Source organism: Puntigrus tetrazona, chromosome 22, assembly GCF_018831695.1.
Source record: "Puntigrus tetrazona isolate hp1 chromosome 22, ASM1883169v1, whole genome shotgun sequence".
Lineage (NCBI taxonomy): Eukaryota > Metazoa > Chordata > Actinopteri > Cypriniformes > Cyprinidae > Puntigrus > Puntigrus tetrazona.
The window spans coordinates 9,900,520-9,913,019 of NC_056720.1; the positions used below are offsets into that span (position 1 = coordinate 9,900,520).

At 38.9% G+C, this 12,500-nt stretch overlaps 1 protein-coding gene across 5 annotated transcripts in view; it reads left to right on the top strand.

Moving 5' to 3' along the window:
- The window catches only part of mef2b (myocyte enhancer factor 2b), a 15,046-nt gene extending 4,772 nt beyond the window's left edge, over nt 1-10,274 (top strand). For 4 of the 5 annotated variants that reach the window (XM_043223144.1, XM_043223145.1, XM_043223148.1 and 1 more), the window contains 8 exons: nt 1,998-2,079; nt 2,912-3,115; nt 4,159-4,281; nt 4,362-4,542; nt 7,669-7,832; nt 8,583-8,679; nt 8,829-8,931; nt 9,056-10,274. In XM_043223144.1, the coding sequence (XP_043079079.1) occupies nt 1,998-2,079; nt 2,912-3,115; nt 4,159-4,281; nt 4,362-4,542; nt 7,669-7,832; nt 8,583-8,679; nt 8,829-8,931; nt 9,056-9,389 (1,288 nt within the window). In that variant the 3' untranslated portion in view covers nt 9,390-10,274. The remainder of the gene's footprint in view (nt 1-1,997; nt 2,080-2,911; nt 3,116-4,158; nt 4,282-4,361; nt 4,543-7,668; nt 7,833-8,582; nt 8,680-8,828; nt 8,932-9,055) is intronic. The other variant, XM_043223146.1, reaches the window with a different exon arrangement.
- The last annotated feature ends 2,226 nt before the right edge of the window (nt 10,275-12,500 follow it).

The following is a 12,500-nucleotide window of genomic DNA, read 5'->3' on the forward strand; positions in this document are numbered from 1 at the left end:
CTTAAGCAGTTAAGATTTAAAGTAGTTAGATTAAAGTATTTAAATTAAGTAGTAAATGATTTTTCACTATTTAATTGTGTGCAAGTTATTTAAAATGGTAAAATTTTATATATATTTTATATATATATATATATATATATATATATATATATATATATATATATATATATATATAAAATGACAGCCTACTTAATATTTATATAGCATGTATGTATCTGTGTGTGCGTAAATATATATATATATATATATATTATATAAGTATAAATATTATTGTGATTTAATTCATAAAAAAATATAACAATTTTAGAAAAGGTCCACCTCTAAAATTAACCATCAGTGTGGCGAAGGTCAATTATTAATTTTTTGCTTTATTTATTTATTTCATCTGTGGAAACACTACATCTTTTGATGCCTTTCTAATTCTAATCAAGCCACTATTAGCGCGTTACAAATGAGATCATACAAATTTGCCACCAGTTCGTCAGGACTAACATAACCGTTACGAAATGTCGAGTGCACTGGGCATGATATTTCTGTCCGCTGTAGCATCTCCAATCAGTTTGTTGATTTGTCTCCCAAAAACCAACTCACGGCTCAAAACAACAACAAAGCGTTGTAGTGATGCTTACAGTCGCGTTGGTCTGCGAGCGAAATCGTTCGCAAATTTGAGGAACTTTAAACTTAGCCCAACACGTTGTTGGTGATAGCGATCTTGTCACAAATGCTTCTCACTTCCTCGCTTTACATTTATATCTCATGACCAACTGCCCGACAGTGATGCAGGCCACCTGTCAAAGCCTTTTAGGTGTGTGTGTGTGTGTGTGTACTGGTATTCTCTTTATATGGTTATAATGGCACAAAACAAGGATCCTTCCACTTGTCCGTCTGTGAGCCAAGGGGTGGGTGGCTGCGAGGGCAACGGGCGCTCGTGGATCGTGGGAACAGCATCACTCTCTTTGTATAAACCACTGGCTTTGAGATCTTAAAAATAGATGAGGTTAAACATGCCTAATATGAGAGAGAAAGGCATAGCTGAAGTCCCTGGGCTTTTACGTTAGCCGTTAGCCGCTTTGCTAACGGCAGCATTAGGTCTGAAAGATATTTATTTCTCAGCGGGGACTGATAGCTAATGCATTAGCAAAATCAAAATTACGATTGCATTTGTGTCGTGAAGATTAGAAGTCTCGATTTTTGGCTTTTTTTGAAGCGAGTCGTGGGTATGAAAACTCGACTTCATCTTAAAACCAACGCTTGAGGCTCGGTGTTACGGGCGCTTCCTGTGTCTGTTTGCCTCTTTAAGTAAAATAATGTTTTCCCCAATTGTAGGTCGCTTTGGATAAAAGCCCCCCCCCCTAAAATCAAGCGCCGGTGTCTGTTCGGCTCATGGGAGAACAGGGGGTGGACGGGGACTTTCCCTTCATCCAAACGCACTATTATTTTAAGTGCGGATGTAAAGCTTACGCTAACTTTACTCTACCTTTAAATGGAGATGGCATATTTTTAAGCCGTGCCCTGTGGAAATGTTCATGTTTGTGTTGGGATAACCCAGACTGCGGGGGTGTTAGCCTGTGCGCCCCGGGCTAACTTTACTCCCAGCTGACCCTCTGGAGGGTAAAAGTACACAAACGGCTGTAATGCGTGGTTGGGAAGTTGGGCTGGTGGTTGGTATTGGCTGAACGCATAAGCAGTTCCCACTATATTGACAAAAGCAATATATATATACGGATGTTACTGCGGCAGTATGACTGCCAGTCAATTGTGAAACACTATGTACATAGGCCTACAATATTTCATTAAATGTATACTGTAATATATAATGTGCATATTATATTAAATTACATATTAAGTGTTTTATTTATTATTTATAATATATTATGTATGTGTGTGTATATATATATATATATGTATGTATATATATATATATATATATATATATATATATATATATATGTAATAAGTTCTAATGCTAAATTATATTTTTCCTTCTGTTGATTTAGGAAAGACCCGCACCGAACAAAAAACATCATGGGGCGTAAGAAAATACAGATCTCTCGGATCCTTGACCAGCGAAATCGACAGGTTCGTTCTTGTTTGTTACGTGCTGTTGAAATGTCGGCATCCAAACACATTTAGCTTCTTTAAAATAGTCTCTTGTTGGTTGATAATGTAAGTCGAGTTTGATTTGAACAATTAGTATTTGATTGGTGGATGTTATCCTGTGTTATTACCAGAGACCTTTTTTATTCCAGCTATACAGACACAATACTTAAAACAGTATTTAATTTTGAACACTATAGTATTGGGAGCAATTCTCACTAACTAGCTGCCTATTTTTTACATATTCTATGCATTTTTTCCCCAGTAACTATTAATAAGCGGCACAATAGGAGTTTATTGAGTCAAAATTAATTGAATGGTTTATTAATAGAGAGATTTGGACCTTAAAATAAAGCGTGACTGATTTTTTTATATATATAATATTATGAAAAGAACTTTTTTTCAGCTGCACTGATCTTTTTGGAGTAATAAAACCGAGGCCTTTCCCGTCGATTTCATGTCGTAAATTAATCGATATATCTTAGTTGTTCGTATATCTGACCACGAAAATGGGGCTTGCTCGCTTTTCCCTTTTATGCAACTTTTTATGTAACGTTTTCACACGTTCGACCGTTCTCACACGAAAACCAATGGCGGACGGTAAACTATGCTCCACATCAGAAAGTGATATTTTAATCCAGGGCAAAAGGCCTCGAGGCGAGAAACACGAGCTTTGCCTTGGGGCGAAGAAAACGTATGTCCAAAAAAAGACACCAAAACGACGCACAGCGTGAGAAGTCAAACCATTATAGCATTGTGGCATCTATCAGACGTTTCTGTAACAATGCTCCTGTGGTTTGTTCTCTTCTTCAAGGTGACATTTACCAAGCGCAAATTTGGTCTGATGAAAAAGGCCTACGAGCTGAGCGTGTTGTGCGACTGCGAGATCGCTCTCATCATCTTCAACAGCACTAACCGTCTTTTCCAGTACGCCAGCACCGATATGGACAAAGTGCTGCTGAAGTACACCGAATACAGCGAGCCTCACGAGAGCCGCACAAACACTGACATCCTGGAGGTACATGCCAAATCTTGCAATTTTTCGAGTGCGCTCATTATTGGTAATTTACCAAATCTGATGAGCTACCGCTACGGTTTTCCTGCACTTGATATAATTGTAACATAACCAAAAAAAAGTCCCACAGCTGGTTCGTAATTGCAAATAAAGCCGGCGGTGTGTTGCCCTGAACATCACGCAGGCATGCCTGTATATTTAGAAAAGACCATTGTGCTTCGTTTTGCATTAAGTTTTCATTTAAAAATCATATTTTTGAATTATTTTATTCAAATGACATTGTTTTAATCAGCCAAGGAGGCTTTAAACTGTGACTGTAAAGACATTTAAAAGGTCACAAAGTTTTCTGTTTATAAGGAAATGGTGTGCTTTTGAATTTTCTGTTCATCAAAGCGTGCTGAAAAAAATAGCACATTTTGCACAAAAATATTAAAGAGCTGTTTTCAACTTTGATGATGATGATGATGATAACAGCATCACATCAGTATTTTATTTCTGAAGTATCCGACTGGAGTAATGATGCTGAAAATTCAGTTTTGAACATATAAAATATATTAAAAAGGAAAACTAAAAAAATTTAACTTAAGGTTAAAAAATATTTAAAAATGTAAAAATTATAATAAAAATATAAAGAAATTTTGATATATATATATGTATTTTTTTATATTTGTTTGTGTACTGTGTACATTTATTATGTACATTTTGTAGAATTATACACAGACTTATATAATATGCTATGTTTATATTATAAATATATTTATAAATAATATAAATGATATGACTATACATATATGCATGGAAATACATGTAACTATTTTCAAAAGGCATGCATGTAATATGTATACAAGAACATTTATTTCGGATGCGATTAATAATTTGACAGCACTTTTTTTTACATTAGAAATAGTTTCATTCATTAGGTTTCATATCGTGTTGAGTTGTGGTGCTCATATGAGAGACGGCGGTTCGAATCCTGCTCCAATTTTCCCTCTTTCACCCCAGCTTCTCTCTCCTTTCTCATCCGTCCTCTTTCTCTTTCACTCCAGACTTTGAGAAGGAAAGGCCTGGGGCTGGATAATGTAGAGCTTGATCACGAGGACAGCGTGACGATGGGAACGGAGAAATACCACGACGGCATGGACCTCTCCATCGCTCGCCAGCGCTATTATGTAAGTAAAATCGAAATCAAATAAATGCGTGTCTTTATCTGACAGCAATGCCTAAAGTAATGTCATAAATCCTCTCACAGGCTCCTTCTCTCCTGCCTTCTGAAATGATGGGTGCAAGTACCGAAAACGGCTACAGCAACTCCTCCAATGCAAACCTAGTTTCCCATCGGACTCCGTCCTACAAACCCTTGTGTACCAGACCGGGCTCAACCGGTTCTGTCGGCTCCAACTCCCACCCGGCTCTCATGGGCCCACATGCAGGTAAGGTCCACCATCTCCGAATATCTGTTAACATGCCTAGACTTATCCTGTCCATAAAAACGGCCTCCCTTTTGAGTTTACGGTTTAGTTGTTGTGGTTTCGTGCTATTTTCGCTGTGAACGGCAATATGGAAGGCAGACGGGGCCAGCGGTTTTTAAAAGCACTGTGAAATTCGGCCGTGTTCGTCCACGGTTTTTCTTGTATCCGTGTTTTGTACAACATTCACAATCTGGCCCTATTAAGGCGTCTGTTTTGGCACGGCTTCTGTAGTATGTGATTAAAGACGCACAATTGTTAGTGTGTTAAGATGAGACGTCTGAACGTGTCTCTCAGCACGCACACGTTCTGGTCGTCTTCGAATGTGTAATACTTTTTAAAGCAGATTCACCTTTAGATTCACCTTTAAAGTCTTCAGTTTGTTCCGCCGTTGCTTTAATGACATCCACTGTACTAGATATCCCTTCATTTAAAGTAGTTCACACCGTCCAAACCCGTAAAGACCTTCGTTCATCTTTTTTTTTGGATGAGATCCGAGGGCTTTCTGACTCTCCATAGACAGCAAAACAACTAACAAGAATCGTTCAAGAACCATAAACAGTTTATGTGATATCAGTGCGTCAATCGTAATTTTTTTTTAAGCTAAGAGTTTGCTTTTTTGCGTAAAGAAAACTCAAAATAATGACCGTATTCAACCGTGTCAGTCTTTGACATGAGCTCACGACAGCAGCAGTATTTTCTTTATTTTGCTTGATAACATTATGGACTATTTTAACAATGTCCTCACTACCTTTGTCGGTCTTGAACCTGTCTTGTGTTCAGAAGATGAGCGAAGGCGTTACAGGTTTGGACGGGCACAAGGGTGAGCAATTGATCACAGAATGCTCATCTCTTTAATGTGACAATATAAATTAAGACTTTTCTACCTGATATAAAATGCTGAACTAAACAGCTAAAACAAATCGTAAGACTGACCCCACACAATGTACCGATGCATTATCCCACAAGAACAAATATAATGTGTGATTGTTTCATATGTGCCTACCAGCGTACGGTTATGGCAACCTCCATAAATAAACATGGGGTCTGTTGTTTGTGTGCATACGTGCAGAGTTGAATTGGGAAAGCGGATAACTCCGTTTTGAACCATTTTCAAAAAACACGTTTTTTTTTCATCGCGCGTTGTCTAAATTTGTTAAAAATGATGACAAAATACAGCTAACTGGCGCTTTTTAAAACACTTTCATTTTGAAAAAAGAATCAAACGCAATTTTTGAAAATGTAAAAATGTCAGTTTTTGCAAATAAACCCCTTATATAATATCATAGCATCATGCATATGTAAATATAGTCTCGAATACAGCCAATTCATTGGCTTTTGTGCATCTTGTCACATTAGCGCGGACAAATCAGATTTCACCGATTCTGTTAAAAGACTTTTCTCCCCGTCCACCTTCTTTCTGCCTTTGTTTACTAATACGATGTAAACTAATTAGAAAAAATACACCAGAAAGCTTCCTGTGCAATCCACGCCGATGACTATAAATGTTAATAATTGTCATTGGCCTACTATAGTGATTTAGGGCGAGACAAAAACGATTTAAAGTGCTTTACGATGTGCTTGGAATTTCGTCAATTGCGAAACGCAAAAAAAGCAGCAAAGCGCGGCTTTAGCTGCGTCCTACTGTACACATGTGCCGCGTGAAACGAGTAAAAGGAGTCAAATAAATGTTTTGTGGAGACCGACCACTAAAACTGTGCCGTACTTATCATAGGCGTCATCACAAAGACCCCCCGAGTTGAGTATTTTAGTTCTTGCGCACAGGAAGTGTCTCATGTGCGAAACAGCCCACCCTCTCAACCACACACACACACACACACACACACACACACACACACGAAACAGTAGCTGAAGACAGAGCTGTGGTTTCTGAGCAGAATGTCACACCTGCTGGACTTTTTGATGCTGCGCCTTTTCATCTCCATATTAGTATTAGCAGAGCTGCATGGGAATGCTCTGCTGAAAGCGGCCTGTGGTCAGAATCCAGGGTGGTCATGAAAAGGAATAGAAATAGTTCGATGCACAGGCAGGCGTCCAGTTTTTTTTTTTTTTGACGTTTCTACAATTATGAGCAGTTTTATATCCCAGGGCTTTCATTTTTTGTTCTTGCTCAGAGGTCAAGTTATGTTTTTGTTTTTTTTAACCATGATTTCAATGCTATTTATTTATTTACTTACTTACTTACTTGATTGCTCAAATTCAGTTATTCAGAAAATGTTATTAAGTATTATACTTATAAAATGATGATAGTGTAGATGAAGAGTGACAATAATTAATCATATTTAGTCATAATATTTGTAATATTACGATGCATAATTTATATTATGAATGCTATTAAACGGCACTTTTCAAATGCTGTTCATTCATACATTCATAGACGTTTAAGCATTTATTTATTCAGAAAATAAGAAATAAAAATTACGCAAAGGAAACTGTTGCTAAAAATGTTGATAATCTAGATGAAAAGGGAATATAAATAATGATAAGTGATAAACAAATTCATTTAAATATTTGTTGAGGGAAAATTACTGTCCGTCCACAGTGACAATATATAACGTTTTTAAAATCTTGTTTTGATGAAAAGTTTCTTTACTTAAATTATGTATTACTTATAGAAATATCTATAATATTATTACATTATTTTTATTTATTATATTATATTATTTTTTATTTATGTCATTAACCATTTTTGTTTTATTATTATTATTATTATTATTATTATTATTATTAATGCAACAATACTGGCAAGGAAATCAAGGAAGCTTTTTTGTTATTTCCACCCAACCTGTAATAGTGTTAAATTACGCCGTATGTTTAAAAAATATGATTTAACTTGCGTGTGTAAAGGACACAAGTAATACTGTCTTTGAAAGCAGCCCCGTCTCGTAAAGGCAAAGGGACGTTTATCAGCAAAAGTTTCCAGGTGTCAGGCTAGATAAATGAATAAACAGCATCTGAGAAGGAAAACTTCTCCTTTCAGTGAACGACAGAGAGAGAGTGCGGCGGAGAGAAACTGAGAAAATCATTTCAACCACATCTTGTTTTTCACTTCCCTGCGTGTCTGTGAAGGTCTGGGCTACTCCATGTTCTCTCACGGCGGCCTGAGTCGGGGGCTGGAGATGAAGACCCCGCCGCCTCTCAACATGGCCGGCGATGGGCGGCGCGCGGAGGCTCACGGCGGACTGTGTGGGACCCGCAGCAGTCTGGCCAATGCTGTGAGAGAGTCTACAAAAGTACTCGGACACCCAAACGTCTCTTTTGTCACGAAACACAGAGCTAGACGCCAGAGAGAGCTTTCCCTTTATTTCCTGCTTGCACTTACATTAGTGTTTTATTAATAATTCATTGACAGTAAAATTCATAAGTGAGCAGTCGCTTATGCACATTCAAATGGAGTTATTGATTAAAAATATATGGTATAAAGCTTTATCGCATTTCAAAATAAAGTCATTAATCTGTAATATTAACAATATTAACAAGCACGTACTGTGTTAATTCATAATGTTATTTTTTCATATCAGTGATTGTATTGATGAAAATAACTAGTTAAATGATTAAAATAATTCATTAAGGTTTTAAATTAGTGCAGCAAATGATTAATCGCATCCAAAATAAAGGTTCCAGTACATATAAATACACGCACATATGCATTTATATATTTTAAAAAATATTCTCGTCTATTTGCATGCACATATTTATATTCTTAAGTTGCGTTATAATAAGTGCTGCCAAATGATCAATGATGATTAAACGCATCTAGTATTTATATAAAGTGACACAACACAAAATACGCTTGCATGTGCGTGTATTTATATATATATATATATATATATATAAATATACATAACACAAACATATGCATTATGCAAACAAAAGCTTTTATTTTGGATGCAGTTGATAGCAATTAATCGTTTGACAGCACTGATTATTATATTACATTATTTTATGCTGATAATTGTTTTTTTCCTCCGGTTCCCGTGAAGAGAGCACTCTATCAGAGCATGCACGCCGGGGGCCACATGATGGCGATGGGGAAGACCGGCCTACTGGGACACGGCCTGAGCAACTACGGGGCCTCAGGTGGGGCCCTTATTTAGAGCACTTTCTCCAAAATGATAATTCAGCAGCAAAAATACTATGCGCATGTGATTAATTTTAATTAATAAGAGCACGGTGAGCGTTTATTAATACATCCCCTGCTTAAAAAAGAGAGTCCGTTTTTGTTTCAGAATACAGCCACCCCAGTTACAGCGTGGGATTTCAGCGCAATTCTATGAATACCTGGCAACCTCTGTCTCATCAGGACAGCCACCAGTCCATGATCAGCCCTGGGTGAGCAACCTTTATAGATTATAGGATGCATTTATTATATTTAGTTTTAGTTTGTCTTCATGACTGAATTGACATACGCTGTATAATTGTTTCTGGCACGTTATTTTCATGCCACTGTCCACAGGATGGCAGCAGGAGGAAACCATTCGTACCTGTCCCAGTGCTCCTCCCCCTCCTCGCCTCCGCACCCCTCCCTCAACCTGAGCATCAAATCAGAGCGCACCTCTCCGGAGCACATGCTCTCAGCCACGCCCCCCAGCCGTCACATGCTGCAGCACTCACCGATGGAAGAGCCCAAAGCCCCCGGCTGCCCTCCGTCGGAGGAATACTCGGCCGTGGAGAGGGACGAGGCGCAGAAGAGTTACTCCGGCCAGCACGGCCCAAACAGAGAAACCGGAGAGGGGAAAAACCCCCAGCCTCTGAAGCAGGCCGACGGCAGCAACGGGTGGATAAGATAATGCCACAGCCTTTGAAGGAAGAGTTCACCCAGAAATTAAAATTAGCTGAAAACGTACTCACCCTCAGACCACGAGAGATGCAGATGAGAGATTTAGCGTTACATCGCCCGCTCACCAGTAGATCCATTGCGATGAATGGGTGCCGTCGGAATGAGAGTCCAAACAAATATTATGCGATGTTGCGGTTACCATAGCAATGGTTTGAAATGCAAAAACCTCTTGATGGATTTGTTTAGAAATGTTTTTTATCAGCTGTTTGGACTCTCATTCCGACGGCACCCATTCACTGTAATGCACAATTTTTGCAAACCTTTTAAAAAATGTTCTTTTGATCGGGAGATTGGGAGTTTTTCAAACAGAAACATGCATCGTGTTCCTCATTAAAATTGAACTCTCGATGTTTGAACACAAACATAACACATAAATCTTGGTTTTATTAAGAACCGGTGCATTTTATTAATACTATCCCTTCACCAGAGTAGCATTCGTATCAGTGCTGACCCTGTTTAGAAATGCGATTTCTGTTTTTCCTCATATAGTGTAAATTACTGTCAAATGATTTTCATGTAAATGATCTTCACTCAGGACTTTTCCTATTTTCGAAACCAAAGGGTTTTTATGAGAAAAAAGAGAAAACAATGTCTTTGCATTATTTCTGGCATTACCTATATATTATGTAATATTTAAATTTCCTTGCTTGTGTTTTTCACCTGTGCTTGCGTGATCGGTTTGCGTGTACCTTCCTGAAGTATTGTCAGGTGAAGTTTGTTATAACGGCCACAAGAGGGCGGCACATAAACACATCATGCATCTGAACGTTTCCTGTTGACACGACATGTTGTAACCTTGCGTTTATTTTATAATAAATAAATAATTGCATTCGTGCGTCTTGAGTAGCGCGCCATTTCTAAGGCATGTTGGTGTATAAGGGCATCATTTGCCCTTTTTTTAAATCAGTGGTTCTCAACCATGCACTTTTGGCCCACCAGATGGCGTCGGCGAGCTTTCTTATTTACTTTCTTTACGATTTAAACCTATTATAAAACGCGGTTAAAACAACTTTAAAATGGAAAAAAATGTAAAACAAAACAGGCCTATTTGCCCGACCGGAGAGCTACATTGACCAATAAGCATTTGTTTTATTTTATATAATGATCGGGAGTAATAAAAAGAAATAACGACCATCAGTTTCAATTAGGTTTCACTAAAACGTGTTTCCCGCCAAAAGGTAAGAGGCTACACTTCTTTGGTCACTTTCCCGGGTAAAGTATCCTAGCTAGCCTGCTTTGAAGTAGCATATTGGCATTTCCAGGTATCGTGATGCGGGTTACTTGACATAAATGACAGCGAGGTGAGCGTTTTGCGCGTTTATAAAAAAAATTACATTTTCACAACAATATGTTTTCCATAGAGAAGGTAAGTTAAACGTATTTTTGGCATTTTTTTAAAAAAAAACAACAAATTTAAAGTAAAATGTAAAAACAGTCTGGAAAGATGTATGTGCACCTTGAATTGTGAAAACGGCCTTTTGATGTTTAATCTTCGCTGTCAAATTGGCGGGAAGTGGCTGTGAACACATGGTTTGCTACGATAGGACAAGAGGAAGAAATTGTCTTCAAAGTTACCCAAATTAAGTTCTTGGCAATGCATATTACTAATCACAAATGAAGTTCTGGTGTATTGATGGTAGGAAATTTACAAAAGATCCAATCATTTTTGGCATTAAAGAAAAATTGATCATTTTGACCCTACAATGTATTGTTGGCTATTTATACAAATAAACCCCAGCACCTTAAGACACTATGTATCCTGTGCACCATTTTAAACGACTTTTAAGCGTAACGTCCTTAATAGTCCCGCATGTAATAACAACAACTGAACATCACCTCCACAACGCAGAAGCCGAGCGCGTTATCGCATATTCCCGCCGATCTCACCCCTGTTACGCCGCCCGATCAGAATCGTCACGCGATAACGCAAACGCTTCCGCCGCGTCTGAAGCGCAATTACGTTCAAATCCCATTTCTCAGACACCCGTCCACGCCGTCTTGAACCCCTCGAGCTATTAAAAAAAGCAGAAAATTGGCTGGAATTAGCCGTCTCTCCGGCTCGTCAGCACAACCCTGCCGTACCGCGGCTGAAAAGAGGGCCGCGGAGGTCACGTCTGGGCAGGTCTCGGGGGGCCGGCGGGGCGCGTCTGAATGGCCCTCAGTCCGGTCCCTATAGCAACAGCCGGGGCCTCAGACCGGGCCTCCTGACAGATGCACATAATTAATGTGATTATATAGATATGTCAACCCCGTCACCCTCCACTTCATTAAGCCAGACACGGCCTCCAGACGTGGGAAAAAAATATCCGTCTGAGTTACTGGGTGACCAGACGTTACCGGGACAGCACCGGTGCGCTGGAGAGACAGAGGATACAGACACAAATGCACCTGGCAATTAAACTATATTTACCTACAAGGCCTCAAATATATCCTCAGTAGAAATAGAAGCTCCGTGATTGTTCGTATGGGACACGTGCACACGTTTTTATTAGATGTGCTATAATAACATCATTGAAAGAAGAAATATCTTTCCGTAAGGCTGAAATAAGGGCCCCGTAACCAGTCATATTCCCTTACCGGCTAGTAAACTAGTCTGCATGTGACCGTCTGACCCCTTGAGCGGGACGTTGCCGGCTCTGACTGTTAATCATGTCATCTTTCAGACGCAACGCTAAAAGCTTGAGCAGAGCGACGGAGGGACGTGGGATTTGAGGTCAGCCGGAGAAACGTTTATTTGTCACGGCGGCATTTGTCTTCGTAACGCTTTGCGAGTCACACTCAGAGATGCTTCCCGCTGGTTTTTAAGAAACATGTCGGCATTGACGACCCGGTAGTGATGTGCATCGACTGTGCTAATTAAAACAGCAATTTTTAGCTCTTTCGAAATCGACGGCATTGCGTGATGACCTGGAATACGTGTAGTCTGCGGACGAATATTTGTAATGATTTAGTAACTATTATTAAGTTTGTTCATCCGGCACATGTTACACACAATGGTAATTCGAAGCGCTTCACATAAACGGAAATGATACTAAAATGAAAGAAAAAAAATCATCACAAT